Genomic DNA, 19,818 nt, shown 5'->3' with positions numbered 1-19,818 from the left:
TTCAATTGAAAACACAAAAAAGCTTGTTATTTTTTCACTTCCATATACGAATTTCCTGGTACAAGAATATGATTATTTATAAATCCTCTTAAAAAGGAAAAAAAGAAATAATGTTTTATCTGCTATTTCTACTGTACTTATCTTAATTTAACGTAATAAAATTTAACAACTATAAATTAATCTACCAAGAGCTTAAATATGAAATTTGTAATATTAATGGAAAGTAAAATTTAATGAGCTAGATACATTAAAAATGTGAACCAAATATTAATCTTCGCCTACGTAAAACGTTAGTTGTTCATGTAATAAAATCGATCTCTCAGTTGTAGCCGAAATTTAATTATCCATTTACTTATATCATGTAGTGCAGCCGCCAGAAGAAATGTAGTTCGTTTCTAGGATGATGGTACCTGTTTTTTTTTGTATAACTTGACATCGGTGGCTCTTTCTATGAAGTTCTATTTGCGATTTTTTCTACCTAAAGGATATGGGAGCATCCATACTAATTTTCCACATCTAACAGGATATAGCTAAACCTTCCGGCAACATGTAACGTAACGATTACCATACGCTATTGACCATTTAAAAGTATGTTAGGATTGTGGTTTAAGGAGTTACGATCTTGCTTGATGAGTTCTTGCAATAATGTAGAATCTTAAAATCCAACTCGTTTACTTGTCCCATTATAAAATTTCCTTTTGTATGAACGTTATCATTTTTCTAACACACCCAAAACAAATATTTAGATATGGTAATGTGAATATTACACTTAGTGCGTTATTTTAATATACATGGTGCTCCGAGGGACGTGTACCCACTCGGTCAGCTTCATTATTAATGGAGGTAGAAAGCCATACAAGATTAATAATGCGGTAAAGAGAGACTATGTTGTTTTCTTTTAAATCGTGTAATACAAACTATGACAAAAGGCTCTGGAAATCAAGGGTTTAATCATTTTGGAACCTGTGGTTTTGAATTTATTTAATAAAAATACGGAATGTCTATCGTATTAACCCAATGATACATTAAGCCATCACATTATCGTGGCATTATTAGCACTAGACAGATTGCTGTTGCTAAGATGTCATCAATTTTTAGTGATAAAGGTGATTAAAAGTCCTGGACGCCAAAGGAAGACGTCTGCTAGAGATGACTGAGTTTGCGAAGTCCTATTGAACATTTAATTCTACGGATTTTCTTTCCAACTCCCAGACCACCAGAGTATGTACAGGGTGGGATGGCTCACCATTGGTATCTCCGCAATGGTGAGAGGATACAATGTAAGTTAAATGGGGGCATTTTTGTTCCTAACAAAACGCATTTGAAATTTTTGAAAAAAACTTTTGAAAATTACTGAAATATCATCGAAAAACTGAAAATATCAAATTTCGTTTTCATTTTCCGTAGCTTCGGTCGGTTCCCGTTAGCACCTTTCACTCGGAGAATCTGAATATGTTATCAGAATTTCCATAGCACGGCAGAAATAGAAGCTACAGACTACTATTTTCTTATTTCTTATAGACGCAATTCTACGAACCTGTAATACGCAAATTACAACCGATTACGAACCATACTTTTTCTACAACCTCCGTGAACCCCAAACGTGAAACGATTATCGAAGTCCGTTGACAGTCTAAATTATGCATTATAATCTCATATTCGGGGAGGTCGTAGAAAAACGCAATTGTGACACCTTTAAATTGACAGGTACGTGAAGTTAGCACGGTCATTAAAAGCACTAACAACGGTACATGATCACATCGTTAGTGCTTCGTCTCTTAGTGGTTTATAACTTGCATCAGCACGACCGGCCGTTACCCAGAAATCGACCCCCCTTGTGTAGTGCTGACTTCATACCCTCGTTGAAAGCACTAAGGGCCGGAAAAGTACTAATCGTTAGTGCTTCGTTAGTGCCCCTTAGTGATTTATAACTTGCATCAGCACGACCGGCCGTTTCCGAGAAATCGACCCCCCCCCTTCCTACCCTCGTTGAAACATTAACGTGCCGATGCAAATTATAAAGCACTAACGATTAGCACTGGTCCAACCGTTAGTGCTTTCAACGAGAGTAGGAAGTCAGCACTACAGGAGGGGGGAGGGGGGTCGATTTCTCGGAAACGGCCGGTCGTGCTGATGCAAGTTATAAAGCACTAAGAGGCACTAATGAAGCATTAACGATGTGATCATGTATCGTCGTTAGTGCTTTTAATGACCGTGCTAACTTCACCGACCTTAAATTGACAACTAAATTGATATAAACATCAATTGTTCTGCCGTCATTTTTGGATGATATTTTTTGTATCGAGGCCCTTAAAATGATGTGTCACTCTCGATGGGAGTGCACATTATAATTTTAAATTGGTGGTAGATGGGGCTGCGGGGTTAAATGCTAAAACTAAGGTGAACTTTGCATTAAGGTTCCTCCTAGCACTTACATATTTCGTTTTTTTTATCTAACTACAACCGGGGGTTCGTTTTGAAACGAAAGTCCTGTATAACCTATTTTTATCATGTAGCCGTTGTGGTCACTGATTAGGCAAGCAGGTAAAATCCATGAAAATTTGAATCTGTAAGGGGTGTTTCGGAACTTGTAATGGCCTAAAAACACCAGTAACGCGTAACTGTTTTGGTAACACGAAAGTTAAGTATTCTTGACTATATTAAGTGGTGCGTATAACACTTCACAATGGCGCCGCATTTCTTTTTGCGGCTTGACGTCCAAGTCACGCTAAGACATATAATGAGTATTCTAGTAATAAAAAAATTACATTTTTAAACCGATACTAAAATATCATATTTGTAGCATTCAAGGTTCTGCAAACTAAAAAAAGAGGTGTTGCTTTACACGCAAAAGTTAATATTAAATAATAACCCCCGGCATGCAAGTATAAAAGGAAGATGAATACTGTACAGTTGGAAAAGTTTGTAACAAAGGCTATTTTAACAATTTTACACTTCAGATGAGCTTCAAATAGGCATCGCGAAGAAGTGATCGGTTATTGTTCAGTTACAGTCCATTAGGGATCATTTTTCATCCTTAACACTTGTGTTAAGTAGTGATTGGTAGACTAATACACGGGTAATAAAAACCCCTGCGTGGAACAATTTATATTTAAACGGTAATTCATTTTACATCCGTAACGTTTTATTTTCTCCATACGAAAACGATAGGAATTAAATAAGAACGTGAATGTTTCTTAATCGTAGCCTTATTTGCATAAAATTATCTTGTATCGATTTATAAAATTTGCATAAACGCCTTTTTAAACTGGTAGGTTTTGATCACAAAGGACAACCAAATTTCAGCATGACCGAAAGGGAGATTATTACGCAAACTACACGAGGATATAAATATCTTATTCCAAGCTTAAAACCTACCTTCTCCATTGTTAGAAGCACCTTTTGTTAACCTGAAGAGGTTTCTAACACATTCAAACTAATAAGGAGGATTACACGACGACCCTCTCATTATATCTGTACAGCCGCTTTGTCAACACCGATTTTAACAGTGTCGGTTTCACCAAAGCGTTTGTGGTTCTTATTTTTATAAAGCTCTTTCTTCTCGACGACCAGTAAATCAAATGGGAAGTATTTGGAAATCTATAGCACGAGGGTAATTATTGAAGGCTAATTCTGTATTGTTTAAACTCTGACGTTTGCTTGATTTAAGACCCAGGTGCGCAATTTAATAAACTCTCAACAATATTTACGACTCTTTATTCTTTTTTCTCATTTTTGATGTATACAAGGTTGTACCAAAAAAATCGAGGGATACATATTACTAAAATAAACATGTTTTTCAAATAAACAGAGTATAGCGAATGTTTGGATTGAAAACTGCCCTTAAAAAAGTCGCCAAAGTTTCTCGATAGCCAAGAGGTGGCACATCTTCAGGTAGGTATACCCTTTCCGATTTTGTAAAAATTTCTACCCCAAGATGACGCGCCCCTAAATGGAGATGACTGATTTGGACAAAATTTGATATCTGTGGTTTTTTAAAATAAAACATTCGAATGTTAGTGTGAAATAAGATACGAAGAATCGCGTACGATTTTCAGTAGGGAATTTTTTTTTGACACTCGGCTCGCATTCGGAACTTTTAATCCGGCTCATAATCAATAGTAGAAATCGATCGGCAAAGGGACATCGCTGTGTCTTTTCGTTCTACAGTTAGACGACGAACGAGCGAACAGACGAACGGACGAACAAATAATTTCTTTCGGACTTTGGTTTTAATTATTTGTCTACTTTTTTTCGAAAGGAATGAAAATTATGCGATTAATCAAATAGCAAACATTAATTTTATGTACGGATTAGCCAACGGAAACGCCCTTAAGCCTTAACGACTCTACAGGGAGAGATTTTCACAAAAGATACTTTTTGGTTAGGCGACGGAAGTTCATCGCCGCGTTTGGTCAAAGAGTAACTAATAATTATTCTTTTGTTTGGTGGAGACATATTATTTATTGTAGTAATGAAAACCAGCACAGTATCAGAACTAGTTCGGGGGTGCAGTACAAAAACCCTATTTCCAAACCTACTACGCGAATCTACTTGGGGATGCGAGAAGGGTAATAAATTGAACAGAATTTTGAAGCAGTCGACACAAATGTACTGAGATTGGAAAATAACTCCATCCGGCTGCAACCGAAACGAATTTTCATCAGTGATAAAGGTACTATTGTTTATTATTTGCGTCTTTTTGCGAAAGTGAATTAAATTATAATCGCGTTTACAATATTTCGTGCGTATTCAAGGAATGCTTAATTAATAATTTAAACTTTATAATTACTAGTTATACGGTTTATTCCGTTAAATTTAATTATCGATTGATTCATTCAGTTTTAATGAGCTTTTTGGATGATTCATGAGAAAAAAATCGATTGAATTCTCTGTCCTATTTGTGACCCATTTTACATGAGCTCACTGGTGTAACGGGTGGTAGAATTTAAAATTTTGTATGTTCGGCATAGCAAAATTTACACATGTACCGCTTCATAGCGAACAAGAACGAAAGCATACCTGGCGATAACAACGTGTACGTTTCCGATAAAAGTGTGCATGTTACAAATATACGAAGAGCATTAAATTACGCTTGTTCTCCCTTTCGAGAAGTATTCTCTCTTCTTTTTTGAAGTTTACTAAATCCTATCCGGTTTACTATTACTAGATTTCTTTTTTGCTTTATTTTACTAGTGTACCAGAACCCCATTATTCACCCCGATCCAAAGATCCAAAGTATATGTGGAGGAAAAGGACAAACCAACGACGCTGACAATAGAAAGGACAGAAGAAGCAGAGAACGACATCGGGAGAGGTATTCTATGGCAGCCACAAAAGAAATGAAAGATAGAGAAGCAGCAGGAGTCAATAATGCCATAGATTTATTGAAATGTTGAAATTGAAATGAAAACAAATCAAAGACCACTAATACAAAACATATATGAATCAATAAGCGAAAATCAGGGTTGGCTGTAAAAAGATTGATTGGTTTGATAGAGGAGTCCACAGGGATGCTGTTTATCACCAACGCAGTTTAATTTATATGTAGAAGACATTGTGGGAATATGTTGGAAAAGGGGAAAATATGGTCTGCACATCGGAGAGAAGCGGATTGTTAGTATACGATTTGCAGACGACATGATTGTTTTTGCTGAGAGGGAAAAAGAACTTGAGATATTGTTAGAAAAGCTAGAGGAAATGCAAACAGGGTATGGCCTATGAATTAATAAGAACAAAGCAAAAGTAATAAAAGTGCAGGAGGATACACCAGTAATGGTAGACATAGTGAGGATAGAACAAGTGGAAAAATACAAGTATTGAGGCACAGAGATACACAGAGTTGGAAAAGCGGAGGAAAGATTAGGACCAGGATAGCGATGGCAAAACAAGCATTTAATAGAAAGGGAAGGATTTTATGCAGTAGCTAGGGTGAGCACTGAGTTGAAAAGAGATTGCTCCAACGTACGGTATTCAAACGTGGACATCAGCAATGAAAAGAGATCAGGAACGTTTGGAAGCTTTTGAAATGTGGATATGAAGAAATATGAACATCAAATGAACTGATAAGTAATGTACATAGAAGTATTAAACAGAGTTGGAGAGGAAAGATGTATGTTAAAGATTAAAGCGCAGGAAAATGAACTAGATTGGACAGGTATTAAGAAGGAGCTGTTGAAGAAAGTACCTACTCGAGGTTTAGGGAGAAAGGGAGAAGAAGCAAATTAGTTGACGACCTGAAGGAGGGAAAAGAGCGATATGACGGAGTAAAGAGAAGACCAGAGAATAGGGAGCTGTGGAGAAGACCCACCAGGGACCTGCATTAGCAGAAAACTACTGTGATGATGAAGCACAATCTACAAAAAACATAAGTAATGATAAATAAAATGATTGCAAATAACTGGGCGTAATTAATTACTTACAATTAGAAGCGATCAAAGATGAAAAATAATATAATTCAAACTGGTGGGATACGATAGGTACCAACAAGAAAATAAATCATACTTAATTACTAACAAATAGTTGCTGTCTAACTCATCCTCTACTACCCATTCAAACATCACGATTATAATAACTTTAAATAAAGGTCATAAAATGTAGGTGTTCACCTTTATGGTTTTTCCTCAAAGCATTAAAACAACTCAATTAAATATTTAATAAATATTGATTATTATAGTAATATCAGTTCGTTATAAAATATTAATTCTAATATAAACAAACCATTATTGCATATTAAATTTGACTAAACGTTGATCGAATCACATGCCATAAGAAAGACTTTAATACTTCGTTAATTGGACATCAACGTAAATAATTAAAATTCTTTCGAAAATAAATTGCGTTATAGTCGTGTTCATTGTAAACAAAAGCTTCTACATTTGCCTACTTTAACGTCATGTTGTGACTTAAAAATCGATTTCGGTTATTTATTACTTCATAAAGTAAAATTTGACGCAATTTATCAATTTATAAAACCATCAACACTTTATGAATATGTCTTTCAAATTGCATAAACCTGATTCTCAAAATATAATAGCTGAGACGACTTCTTCGTGCCTATGTCTGGAGGCTTCCGTGATGATTTATGTGTCTACCTAGGCTGGGATGCGCTAAATTAAGTATAACTCCTAACTTTTTACCTGAAACATTAATTACAATACCTGGCTAATTGTGAACGCTTCGGATCAAGTTTAGCGTGATTAGTACTGGAAAATATTTGATGATTTATTGCGTGGTATACATAAAACAGGTAAAAGTTGTTTCAAGCCCGCTACCGCTGTAGAACTTAATTGTTTATTTAAATAAACTACACTTAATGATTTATATTCCATTAAAGAATTTAAGGTATTGACTCTGACAGGAAATAATTTTTAAAATGAGCAATCGCCTTTTTCACTTGACTGGACGTAACAAAATTAATTTATTAGCTATTTATTAGCATTAAACTCCCACCTGACAAACGAAGAATATTAGTTATCAATGTAACAATAAAAATTTTTGACAAAAGATTTTATCAGTGAGAAAAAACACACCTCGACTTTACCAAATCGTACCACTTAATCGTTCCAAACGCGGTATCTCGTGATATTAGGATATTAACGTCGTTAAGTATTAACGTTATTTAACCGTTTTGTATAAATCTGAAACAAGATTTTACAGGTAGGTGTTCACAAAACGGGTAAAATTAATATTCTTAAATCTTAACACCGAGATATTCACGCCCAACTATAATTATTCCTACTAAAATCCGCATTAGAGGTTTATGACTCTTTGGTTCAAGATCACTTCTACTTTATTGTGCATATTAAAACATTTTCAAGTATAAACATTTTTATTGACCGTTCCCACCTAAACTGATTCTAGTACGGCTGGCAATAAAACGACTAGTAGATTTTTTCACGTTTTCCGGAAGTGAGCACATTTGCTTGAGGTTAGTCATTGTTATCAGAATCTGTGCGAAATATTTCTGAAAGGAAGTCAGACCAAACAGCCACGACAATGCCTTGGAAATCTGCAGGATCAGTCACGCAGGCGAAGGTGAACTTAGGTGCAGGACCCACACGGCCACAGCCACACTGAATAAATTGTACTCCACATAGTGCCCAACCTGCGTATGAAAAATACGTACTTATTAGTTGTTACCCAGATATAAATAGCAACCATTTTTTTGTATATTCCATTGTTCCATTGCACACGACACATAGATACTTATACAGCTAAAATTTGTCCCTTGGGCAAGCAAAGGTTGAGCACGAGGGGAAGTCACAAAGCATTCCATTCGCGACTCCACAAAACAGTAGGTACGGTAGTTGTTTGAATTTTCACTTTTTTTCATCCCTTAACATATCAAGTTTAGTAATGCTCTTCAAGTTAAAATATAAAGCTGCGAATGTCTATTAATCTCCTTGTTAGTCCTGTTAGTCCAGTGACTTATTGCAGCAACAGAAGAAAAGTTGGTACCTGTAAAATCCACATGCAAAAGCCTATTATAAAGACTATATGAAAAGCTGTTGGCGTGGATGAACAAGAAGCATCTTTCAAACAAATTAATGCTGGCATATATGAAGAAAATGTATACGGTATTGAAACCTTCTACCCTTTGGTGCACGTGCATTGATTCAAAACTTCAATAAGTAGGTACTGTAATTGAGAAGTGGAACAGATTTGGCAGCATATCTACTCTAAACCACGAACGTTTGTAAAAGCTTCCAATAAAATGATATACGAGCCAGACATCGTTTGCATGTGCAGAAAGCGATCATCTGAGAGGATTTTTTATTTCAGTCCCAGATTATAGTTTCATCATCTTCATATTTGAAGTAAGGTTGCTTAGCAACCTTTAAATCTCGGCGTGCTTTAATTGCCTTTTTCGTACTTCCGAGACTAAAGTGACAACTTCACTCCGTTATGACAAGTACTGAAGTGTCACTTTTTGTCCTGCCGGGATTAAATTTGGACGAAAATCCCGGAAGGATGAAATTACTAACAAGGCAATTTCAGTAGGTTGTTCCACATTTTGTATGCGGCACTACTTCTTAAACGCATCGTACTGCTGCTCATATAGTTTTTTGGATTTCTGTGGTATCAATTCTTTACCTACATTGGCCGCTTTTTATCAATATCAAATACACCTTTGTCACCCACCACCAAAATTATGACACTAGCAATGACAGTTTCCAAATTATTTTTGTTACCATAGCATAGGGATTGTCGTACCAACGCAACGTTCCTATGGTAACTTGTTAAACAGCGATTTTTGGAAAGAACGCGTTCTCTAACTCCATACATATTTAAGTGTTTCAGTTTCGAAAGTACGAAAAATATCGTATATACCTTGCGACTGAAGTAGTGGTCTTAATCCCTCAGGTAAATTATGGCCCTCCCTTCGGTCGGGCCATAAACTTTACCTTCGGGATTAAAAGTACTACTTCAGTCCCGCGGTATATAATATACTATTTTGCACGATTACTGTTGTAAAGTATTTGTTGTAGACTTCGCGCTTCAAGTTTTAAAATCCAGGCCTTTTTCAAGTGGAAATTTAATAAAGTAATAAAATCCCCAGATTTCATTTCCGATTTGGTACTTTTACTTCTAATGCAACCTACCTTAGTCCAACAATTTTAAGACTTTTGAACTCTAGAACTACCGCGATTTTAAACCTTTGAAGGTTCGTTTCAAAATCCTTCATTTTTTATAAGTAGATGAAATTGTTTTCACAATCGCGGTTTGAAATATTTTTTTCGCTCTCAAACTTCCAAATTTTGAAACTTTTGGTTTTCAAAATGAAATATAAAACCGCGAAGCTTAAAATTTAGTATTCATATACTACATACTTAAAAATTGCAAATTCCAACTGCATTTTAAAGCTTAGAACTGTTTACAAGTTTAACGTTTTATACCTCTGATTAAAACCATCGTTTCTACTGATGCAATGATGCTTCAAAATTTATAATTAAAGGCGGTAATCGGAAATTTAAAGCTACCAAGGTATTTCTTACTTCGATTTCTACTTCCTGTTATAATCGCGACTTTTGATTTTTTTGTCTTTATTTTTTTTCAATTTGAAAACCAATGTTCTTCAGATAAAACAACTTTTTTAAATCTTTCCACCCCCAAACATCGAAATGATGACTCATGGGATAATTTTTCCAATTCTACACTATATAATTCGAGACGAATCTAGTATTTAGAGAAATTCACTATAATACCTATTTCGTTTTCTCTTTGATACCTCCCCTAGACACTCCATTTTCGAGATATCCCCACTTCATTTTGCATTTGTGAGTACTCTGCCCCGAGACACCGTTTTCCGTAAAGTTGTTTTTATTGAAAAGGAAAATTATCATGCACACTGCCGACCGATTTTTAAAGATTTAAATATTATGCCATTTTCACCTATTTTTATATACTAAACCGTATTAGAAATTCATTAAAACCAAAATAGTTTTGAGATAAATCACTTTTACCAGCTACACATCGTTCCTGAATGTGTAGAACTTCTAAATGTTTTCAAATTCAAAAGAAATAAAAAAGCGCAAATTAAGCCATTCCGTTTATAACATACAAGTGAATATTTACAAAGGCCCGGGTTACCTAGTCAATAATTTTATTATATTTTTTATTTTATTAATTGTTAATAACTGTATTAACATTTATTTATTTAATATGTTTGTGTGTCATACCACTCTTTTTGTCGTACCACTTCTCCCTCTCAAATCCAACCCCCCAATTTCCATAAGGGAGAAGGGCAGTAGTAGAAAACAACTCCTTTCGTTGAAACTTTTCAATAGGATACCATGGAAGATGAAACTGATGTCTTACATTCCCCCTCCTCCAACCACCCACTGATCGATCTCCACAGGGGTCTCGGAGGAAAGTTATAATTGGTAGAAACCGTCTGCAGGAATATTTACTAACACAGAAAACCGGACATTCATATGTTCTTTGTAATAAAAATGGTACAAGAACCCCATTTTTTTTGGAGATTTGGTCAGTTTTTAGGCTGTACTTTTTTGGCTTGTTAGTGTACGTAGCTGAAAAACAATAGCGACCTTTGATATATCCTTAAGAAGAACATGTGTATATTTTAGAGTATTTGATACATATCAACGAGAGCTTAAATTGTAGTAATGATAACAATATTGCTGATTTTAGATAATGATAATGCCATACTGCTCTTAAAGTACTACAGTATTGTAAACACGATGGTATTGTGTTGGTTATGTTACCTCCCCACTGCAGCCACAAGCTTCAACCCCTAGATGTCACTTATTTTGGGCCATTTAAAAGTTGCTACAACAGAGCTATGGATGAGTGGATGATAAACCATTCTGGAGTTCCTACACCTTTGTATAAGTTAGCAGAAATAGTTGGTAAATCTTTTGGGATTGCCCTTGCGCCAAGTAGTATAATAAAAGGTTTTCAAGTCACTGGAATTTGCTCTTTAAATTCTGAAATATTCCATATTACATAAGTTCATGTGTAACTGCTCGTGATCAGTCTGTCGTCGAAGATGTGAACGAGGTCGTTGAAACAAGTGTTCTATAAAATTCAGGACCTAGTTGTTCAGGAACAAATTTGAAAAAAAACTACTCTTCTTGTGCAGTTAAGGATGAGAAGTGAGTCGGAAGTTTTACGTACGAGGCACCTTAAATATAATGTTAAAACAATAAAAACGGGAAAAAAGCGTGAACGATAAACCGTCAATTGAAAAATATGCAACAGTCTCCCCTACATTATGTTTGCCTAAGACATGAACGAACGGCAACAGGGACCTACGTTTTATACTCTTTTCCATTTAATAAATATTTTCCCAAAATTCCTTCCTCAATATGGTGTACACTTACTTAAACGAGGATTCGGAAAAAATACAATGGTAACGAAATTTTGCATTTCTAAAAACATACCTAAGTATTTTTCTTTGCTTCTATATGCGTTAGTTGCAGAGAAAAACATTTTTAAGACATGCAAATTTTATAACTCTTTGGAAATACCCCTCTCAAACGAAACGTTTTAGACCGTTGCAGTTGCAGCATTAGATTTTGTATATTTCTTGTAAGTTAGCAGTAGATCTTTTTATTTTATAGCATTATGTTACATTGTGATTACCATTGCAAGGGTAGATAAAGTGAAACAGATGATTGTGCATTCTAATGACATCTGTCATTCTTATTTCAAATGGGCCGCGAAGCACGATATTGAATGACGCTCAGAGCGTATGCCAATGCTGTTTCTATGGAAACGATCGCGACGGCAGAACCTAAGCTTGTTCAGTATGGGGGTTTACAGTATAGTTGAATTCCGTAGTTCTAATTTAATAAGCGTGTAAAAGTTTATTTAAAAATAGAGAATGATTAGCAAAAAAAATAATGAATTTGTGCGGTTTTAAGGGTTTATTCAAAACGATATGATTGTGGCGGGCTCTGTGACGTAATAAACCCGACAGCTCCTAGAACCATTCGGATGACATAACGAATTGGCAATATTGCAGGAGAATGTCATTTGTAACTTGCGTCACAGGCACTTGTCCCTTGTCGTTCACTTTCGCGTTTGATGCAGTTAAACATGCCTCTTAAAACGTCAAATCCGACAAACGTCAGACCCTTGCACAAGGTTGCCGGCTCACTTATGCTTGATTGGTTGTATGTTTGTGACGTATTTATTTAGACTGAAGCGTTTCAAATTCGGACTAAAAACAAAGCTTTTCAATAATTTATTTTGGGTTTATTTTACTCGCAAATAAAAATTGAGGACACGCGGGTCTTTTTAGTTTTAATGTACTTTGTAGATCAGAAATAAAAAATGAAGCCGGGATGCCCCCATTGTCAGAATCTTCTGTTATAAGATAAAGTTTTGTATTATACACGACGATAAAGGGAAACTAATCATCTCGTGAAAGTTAATTCGCTCTCGTGAATTAACTACACTACAACACTATAAGAAACCCTTAAGTATTGAAATAACGTGTTAACTGCCTTAGCTTGTAAACTGTTATGCTAGTAATAATAATCTACTGTTTCTCGTCCAAGATATCATAGAGAAATCCTCATTTAATTCTTTTGAGGAATGAGGATTTCCAAAGTAACAGCAAAGATTTGTTATTATCGTTCGTTTCGGGAACTTTTTAAAAGTTTCGACAACGGAAACAGGTGGATTAACGAAACTTTCTACGGAAATAATTACTTAACGTCTTAATGCAAACAATTGTATCGCATTTGCTAAATACCCTAAGAAACTGTTTTCTTTTACATCCAATCAAACAAGATACAGCTACTTATCCTACTATCCCCGTTTACGAGAGAATAAACGAATCGCGTGTACCATGCGATCAAAAATGTGTTGCTGTCGAGTCACCTTTGAAATGTTTGTTTACATGGTAAATCGTACTTAACTTCAATTTCCAAAGGCGACCGACAGCAACTCATTTTTGATCGCCCGTTATAAATGTATGAATATCGTTCACTTTTTTCGATATTTTTGCTTTTTAGGGATACTAGTTTCTTTATAGTTAAAGTGGCGAGTGAAATTTGATCTCGCGGAAAGATGAAGCTACCAATTTTTGCAACAAATTCATCCGTACTACGAAAACGAAACGCTTTCGTCGTAGGAAATAATCAAAAGTTCCGATTTTAATAAGGAAGTTTATTGCGATTGATTTCCCCACAACTAAAATACCAATTGACAACGTCCATAAAAGGTTTAATTTAATGCTGTTTACGGAGATAATGCTACAAAAGCACTCAATCTACAAAGCGACAAAGTATAAAAAGAAGTAATAGGTAAGATTAAGGACAAGTTACTCTTCGTGTAACGACTGGACCACACACATCAAAGAAAATTTCGAATTAACTAGAAAATTACACCTCGCGGGCACAAGACATTGTGATGAAAATTAAAATTTACTTACTTAACCTGATCCGATTATTAATTATAGGAATTAAACTAAATTACAATATTTTACTACAATTTACACCGGATTGATTATAACTATTTAGCGTAATAAAAATAATTGGCATTTTGATGAAATCACGCACGCCAAACCTTTCATCCAAATTTGAAGCATTCGCTACCCAGAAAATCTTGTCAATTTTTGGCAGTTATTTGGGAACTTTATGGCTTCGTATCGTTTATTTACAATTTTATGGTAGTAGTAGAGGTGAAAGTGAAACCGCATAGTCTTTCAGCCCAACAATGAATCATGCAAGAAGTGAACCGTTTTTTCAACTATTTAAAAATGCAAGTATTTTTAAAAGCAATTAGTAACTCTGAATTGGAGTCAAAAAACCTTTAAATATATGCAAATGTTAAATTTAATCATCGTTTTATTGTTGATATATTCAAGTTGCTGATGCTTGTAATACTATTAGCTTTATTTAATAACAGATTAGATGCTGAAGATATTCATTATCTCGAACGTTAGTAGAGGAATTGCATCACTTTAGGTTTATAATTGTGGTGTTCTGTACCTATTTATCTTAGAATTATAGCGACGGTTTTCTAGCACATTATTAAATACAGTTGGCATTGACATTATTTTTGCAAAAAAATATGAAATTTTCACCTGAAACTGTGGATGGAGAAAAGCAATACGCAAAGCGCCAGCACGAGTTTCGAACCCGATCCGCTAGCTTGCATACTGACCCCTCATCGGACGAATGGTATCATCACTAAACATTACAGAATGGCACAAAAATTCCACTGATAAATATAAACAATAGGTTAACACCGAGAGCGACAAAAGTCGAGGTTTCATGTCCGTTACACATGACTCGCGATTTATAATCAAATTTGGACAGCTCTGGGTGACGTTTCCGCACACACCTTGTCTACGTTCGAACTGTCACACGTTCATATCTGAAAAAAAATTAAACATTGTTTTAGGTTCGTACTGCTCTACAAACAATGCTTTATTTGTCGAACGTCGTTATGTTCTATTTGGTTTTGTATTAAGGCACTTCACACATGTTTATGGCTTAACTGAACCGCATTATTGCTATTATTGTGTGTTAATGATGTAATTATTAACGAATTTTAGACACAAATTCGTCAGAAATTTTCGCGAGAGCTTTTGAGAGTTTTTCAAATTTTTCGCGAAGCTCTCTCCGCGTATAGAGATGCGGATGGACCCGTTCTACGACCTGAGTGAAGTGGGCCCAATATCAGTCTCACCTGCCCACCTGTACCTGGACACACGAGCCAATCATTTCAACTTTCCCCACCCCACTTTACCCGATCAGATATCGGTAATATGTAGGTGATAATCTATGAACCACTAAAAAAAATTTACTCCAATTTTCAAATGTATGCAAATTTTAACGACCATTTAATTCTTATCGTTATTTACATATCTATTCATTAAAGTTTTCTAATTTATCATACGTACACGTTAGTGGTACCTACGCGCAAGGAGGAGGGCTTGTACTTTTTCCGTAATTTTATCGCTTAATTAAGTTTTCAATTACAAAGTATAGCTACTTTTCTTTTATCGGAAAAGTTATTAATATATGTAATGTATATTGATCGCGTGTTAACACCTCCCGACAGCTACACGTAAACTAGTTTATCGAGTGAATTCTTAAATTTATTGTTATGAAAAATGAAGTTGTTGGTAATACTGTAATACTTCAGTACAAATTTCGGGATGGCATTTCAGTAATGAACAATTTCCAAAGAGCAGCGGAATTGGAACGTATTTTTTCTGGTTATAAGAATGTCACTAATGGACGCCAACAACATTCTTTTACGTACTCATAAGAAAATGTGCTCAACAGCGTTTTTCGTACCTATCTGATAATTTAAATTTTTCCCGAATTCTTCTGAAGACTAAACGGTGTTTGCACATACTTAACGCGTTGAGTTTTGCATTGCGTAATTGTTCACGCCTCTACCTGACATGATTGTAATCAAAGAGATGGCGATTGAAAAATTGAGAAACCTAAGATCGGAGATTCCTTTCCCAAACTGTTGAATCAAACGGCAATCATCGCTAAAATCGACACCTCCGCTTGATGCGAACGAAACTTTGGATTGTCGCAGAATAAAATAACTTATTTATTTATTTATTATCCCTCTCTTGTTCTGGGCCCTCAACAGCCTTGCGCCCAATTACAGAGTGACCCGCATAAAACTAATGCCAGTAAAATTAATATTTTCTCTTAAATATCATCGATACGTAACGCAAATGAATCAATTTGTCTGCAAAAGTCTTGGCGTGTTTCTTCACAATTAATTGTTTGCCAATAATTCCCAACAACAGGTTGCATGCTTGCAATCACCAAAAATTCGTGTACAAAATCCAAACTTCCAATCTGCACTGCAGTCCAAATACAAACTTTCTTTTTACAATGGTAAAACATTTGCTACTATTCACCTCTCGTAGTTCGTACCAAAAATGTTTCGAATTAAATTCACCTCCCTACTCCTCATCTCATTCCTGTTCCCTTCATCACTAATGTCAGTTTCCTTATTAAAAAAATTCGACCTTTTTACTTCTAAATCTGTATCCCATTGTCCATTAACCTACTTATCTTCCTTTTGCTTTTTACGGTACTGATTTTCATTAGCCGCCATGTACTTCCTTATTCCTGACCGCTGCAATCCCTATGCCCAAATGTTTATCTAGTGTGTATCACTTAAACATTTAGGCATAGGGATGTAGGAATGTATGTATGGAAATTTCTTGAATGTTCGCTATAATTAATTCATTGTAGCAAACATTCAAGAAATTTCCGTAGACATCGAGGCACCATGAAAAATTAGTCATGGGCGATAGAGAACGAAGGCGGAGGTGATGTAATCTTTCCGAGAAATGTGACGTGTTTGTTCGAGAACATTATAGAAAGGCTCGGAAGTGTCGGGAAGCGTTCGAAAACTATCGAGAAAGGGGGGTTTTGCTATATAAAGAAATCGAATTATGATTCAGGGCAGTTCCAACATCGATGCGTTCTTGATATTTATATATCATTGTATGGGTCTTATTAATCCATTTTAAGACTGTTGTAAATTTATTGTTCATTAATTGTAAATAACTAAACGACGTTATTAAATTTACGTTACATAATCAAACATTTTTCCCGACTACCGATGTTCCCATTCTCTTCCGTATTGTTTCCTAAAATGTTCCCCATAATCCGTAATTGTTTCGCCTACCGTATCGTACTAAATCTGAGTACCACTTTCATTCGCCTCCTCGTACTTCGTAAACTGTGTCCCCTAAATTCGCCCATTATTCATAAATAATAATTAATGCTTCCAATTAGTTTTACGAAATCATAGGATGTTTTTTTCGTTCCTTCTTTAACTTTTCTAATCTTTCCACATGTCCCCTTAAACCTGCTATGAATTCTATATACCCGAGAACCCCTCTCGTTTTCAACTCCTCCTTAAAATGACACTACTTAACTCCTGGGATTATACAGGGTGTTTTTTTGGGAGCTTTAGTTAAAAGTTTCTGGGAAAGTAAAATAGGTAGGATTTTGAAAATTTGTACTTAGGAGTTACTCTGAAGGCCGAATCGATGTAAAATATTTTCAAAATGGCCGCACTTCCGGAAACACCGGAAGTAGATAGTAACTTCGTTATTTTAAATGGCAACCCCTATTTTTTATTGCATTTTTGGATTCTACGTGAAATTTCAGTTCTTTTGATACCCATATGTCATATCTGCCATTTATGGTTTTTAAGTTATTTTGACTTTAAGAAAAAAAATGGCGGATGCAGATGGTACCTTGATAATTGATTACTTGAAAAAGGTTATAGTCATGGCAACCCATTTTTATCAGTGCATAGAGAATGAATAGGGCTTTCTTTTAGTGTACTTAAAACAAAGTTAAGTTGCGTACAACCGCACCTATGGAGATCCAAATTTAAGAAACTTCAAAGTCTATAAACTCAGTTTTTTTAAATGGAATGACCATGTTCTTAATATTGCATGAGATAGAGAATCGAAATTGGCATATTTTGATATTACATGTTCCTATAGCTATCTTTAACATTTTCTGATTTATTCCCATTTCATTGAATTGATGCCATTTTTTTGCATTTTCATTTTAGTAGTTGGCCGTGATTTTATAACAATCGAATTTTAAACAAATCAAGAAAAGGATTCTTTAATATCATTGATTCTAGTCTAAATAATTCATTAATAAATAAGTCATTTATTAAGGATATAGGACGGATAATTTTTGAGAAATCTAGACAGTCGTTCAACTGAATTTCTTAAACAACGTATAAGTCTGGAAATTAAGAGAGGTAATGCGATATCTGTTCTAGCAACAATTCCATACCAAAAATGTTTCAACGAAGTTTTTTATATTTTGCATTGAATTTATTTTGTTAATCTTGCATTTGCAATTCAATTCATTTTCTTAAATATTCTCTTGTAGAGCTTTGTATAACTTGTGCTTCAACGGTTTGTAGTGCATTAGGGGTACAAAATTTCCAAAATTCATACAATTTCGTTCCAGTTTTCGAATGAATGTAAGGAAAGCACGCGCCGCGATTCTGCCCATTTCACCATAAATAACAATTAAATTCCAAAATAGGTGAAACCACTGCGAGCCATTTTTCGATTTTTGAAAAACTTATGTTAACCTATAACAGTGGGTGATGGATTAGTGTCACTAGATTTGTTTAAAATTCAATTGTTATAGAATCATGGCCGACTACTAAAAAGAAAATCCTAAAAAAATAGTGTCAATTCAATAAAATGGGAATAAGTCAGAAACTGTTAAAGATAGCTATAGGAACATGTATTGTCAAAATATGCCCATTTCGATTCTCTATCTCATGGAATAGTAAGAACATGGTCATTCCATTAAAAAAAACTGAGTTTTTAGTCTTTGAAGTTTCATAAATTTGGATATCCATAGGGGCGGTCGTACGCAACTTAACTTTTTTTTAAGTGCACTAAAAGAAAGCCCTATTCATTCTCTATGCACTGATAAAAATAGGTTGCCATGACTACAACCGTTTGCAAGTAATCAATTATCAAGGTACCATCTGCATCCGCCATTTTTTTTCTTAAAGTCAAAATAACTTAAAAACCAGAAATGGTAGATATCGACATATGGGTATCAAAAGAAGTGAAATTTCACGTAGAATCCAAAAAAGCAATAAAAAATAGGGGTTGCCATTTAAAATAACGAAGTTACTATCTACTTCCGGTGTTTCCGGAAGTGCGGCCATTTTGAAAATATTTTACATCGATTCGGCCTTCAGAGTAACTCCTAAGTACAAATTTTCAAAAACCTACCTATTTTACTTTCCCAGAAACTTTTAACTAAAGCTCCCAAAAAAACACCCTGTACAGTGTGTCCAAGATAAGGATGTCTATCATAAGGATCTCGGCAACCATAGAAGATACGACGATGGATAAATTAAAGAAAAGTTGCGCAATTAAAAAGTTTTTATCATGCGTCAAACAAAACCAGAAAATTCCGATTACTTCAGAAGATGTGCAAGATATAAACCGAAATTTTCCTTTCGTTTTAATTTTTTCTGTTATTTGAACATATTCAAAAAATAAAAACACGTTCTCATTGCCGCTTTTTGAGCTCTACAAGACACGATTAAGAAGTTATTAATACAACGTTTCGTTTCGAAAAATCATCAATTTAATTTTTTTATATGACCGGTAAAAAAAGTAAACCCACGGTAGGTTTCAACAGAATGGTGCACCCGCCCACAACGCTCTAATCATGCGAGAGTACCTGTCTGACAAGTAATTTTCCAGGAATTTTGTCCGATTCTCGCATGAATTGAGGATTATGTGAGGGAGCACCATCCTGTTGAAACCAACAGTTTCCAACTTTTGTTTTT

The 19,818-nt window shown here is 35.0% G+C and overlaps 1 protein-coding gene across 2 annotated transcripts in view; it reads right to left on the bottom strand.

Moving 5' to 3' along the window:
- The window catches only part of LOC116173749 (protein Wnt-7b), a 145,961-nt gene extending 130,806 nt beyond the window's left edge, over positions 1-15,155 (bottom strand). For both annotated transcript variants that reach the window (XM_031491427.1, XM_031491434.1), the window contains exon 1: positions 14,561-15,155. In XM_031491427.1, coding sequence (XP_031347287.1) covers positions 14,561-14,634 — 74 coding nt within the window. In that variant the 5' untranslated portion in view covers positions 14,635-15,155. The remainder of the gene's footprint in view (positions 1-14,560) is intronic.
- Between the last annotated feature and the right edge of the window lie 4,663 nt (positions 15,156-19,818).

Source organism: Photinus pyralis, unplaced genomic scaffold, assembly GCF_008802855.1.
Source record: "Photinus pyralis isolate 1611_PpyrPB1 unplaced genomic scaffold, Ppyr1.3 Ppyr1.4_LG1, whole genome shotgun sequence".
Taxonomy (NCBI): Eukaryota; Metazoa; Arthropoda; class Insecta; order Coleoptera; family Lampyridae; genus Photinus; species Photinus pyralis.
The sequence above is the reverse complement of the archived record's forward strand: the minus strand, read 5'-3'. Positions and strand labels throughout refer to the sequence as shown.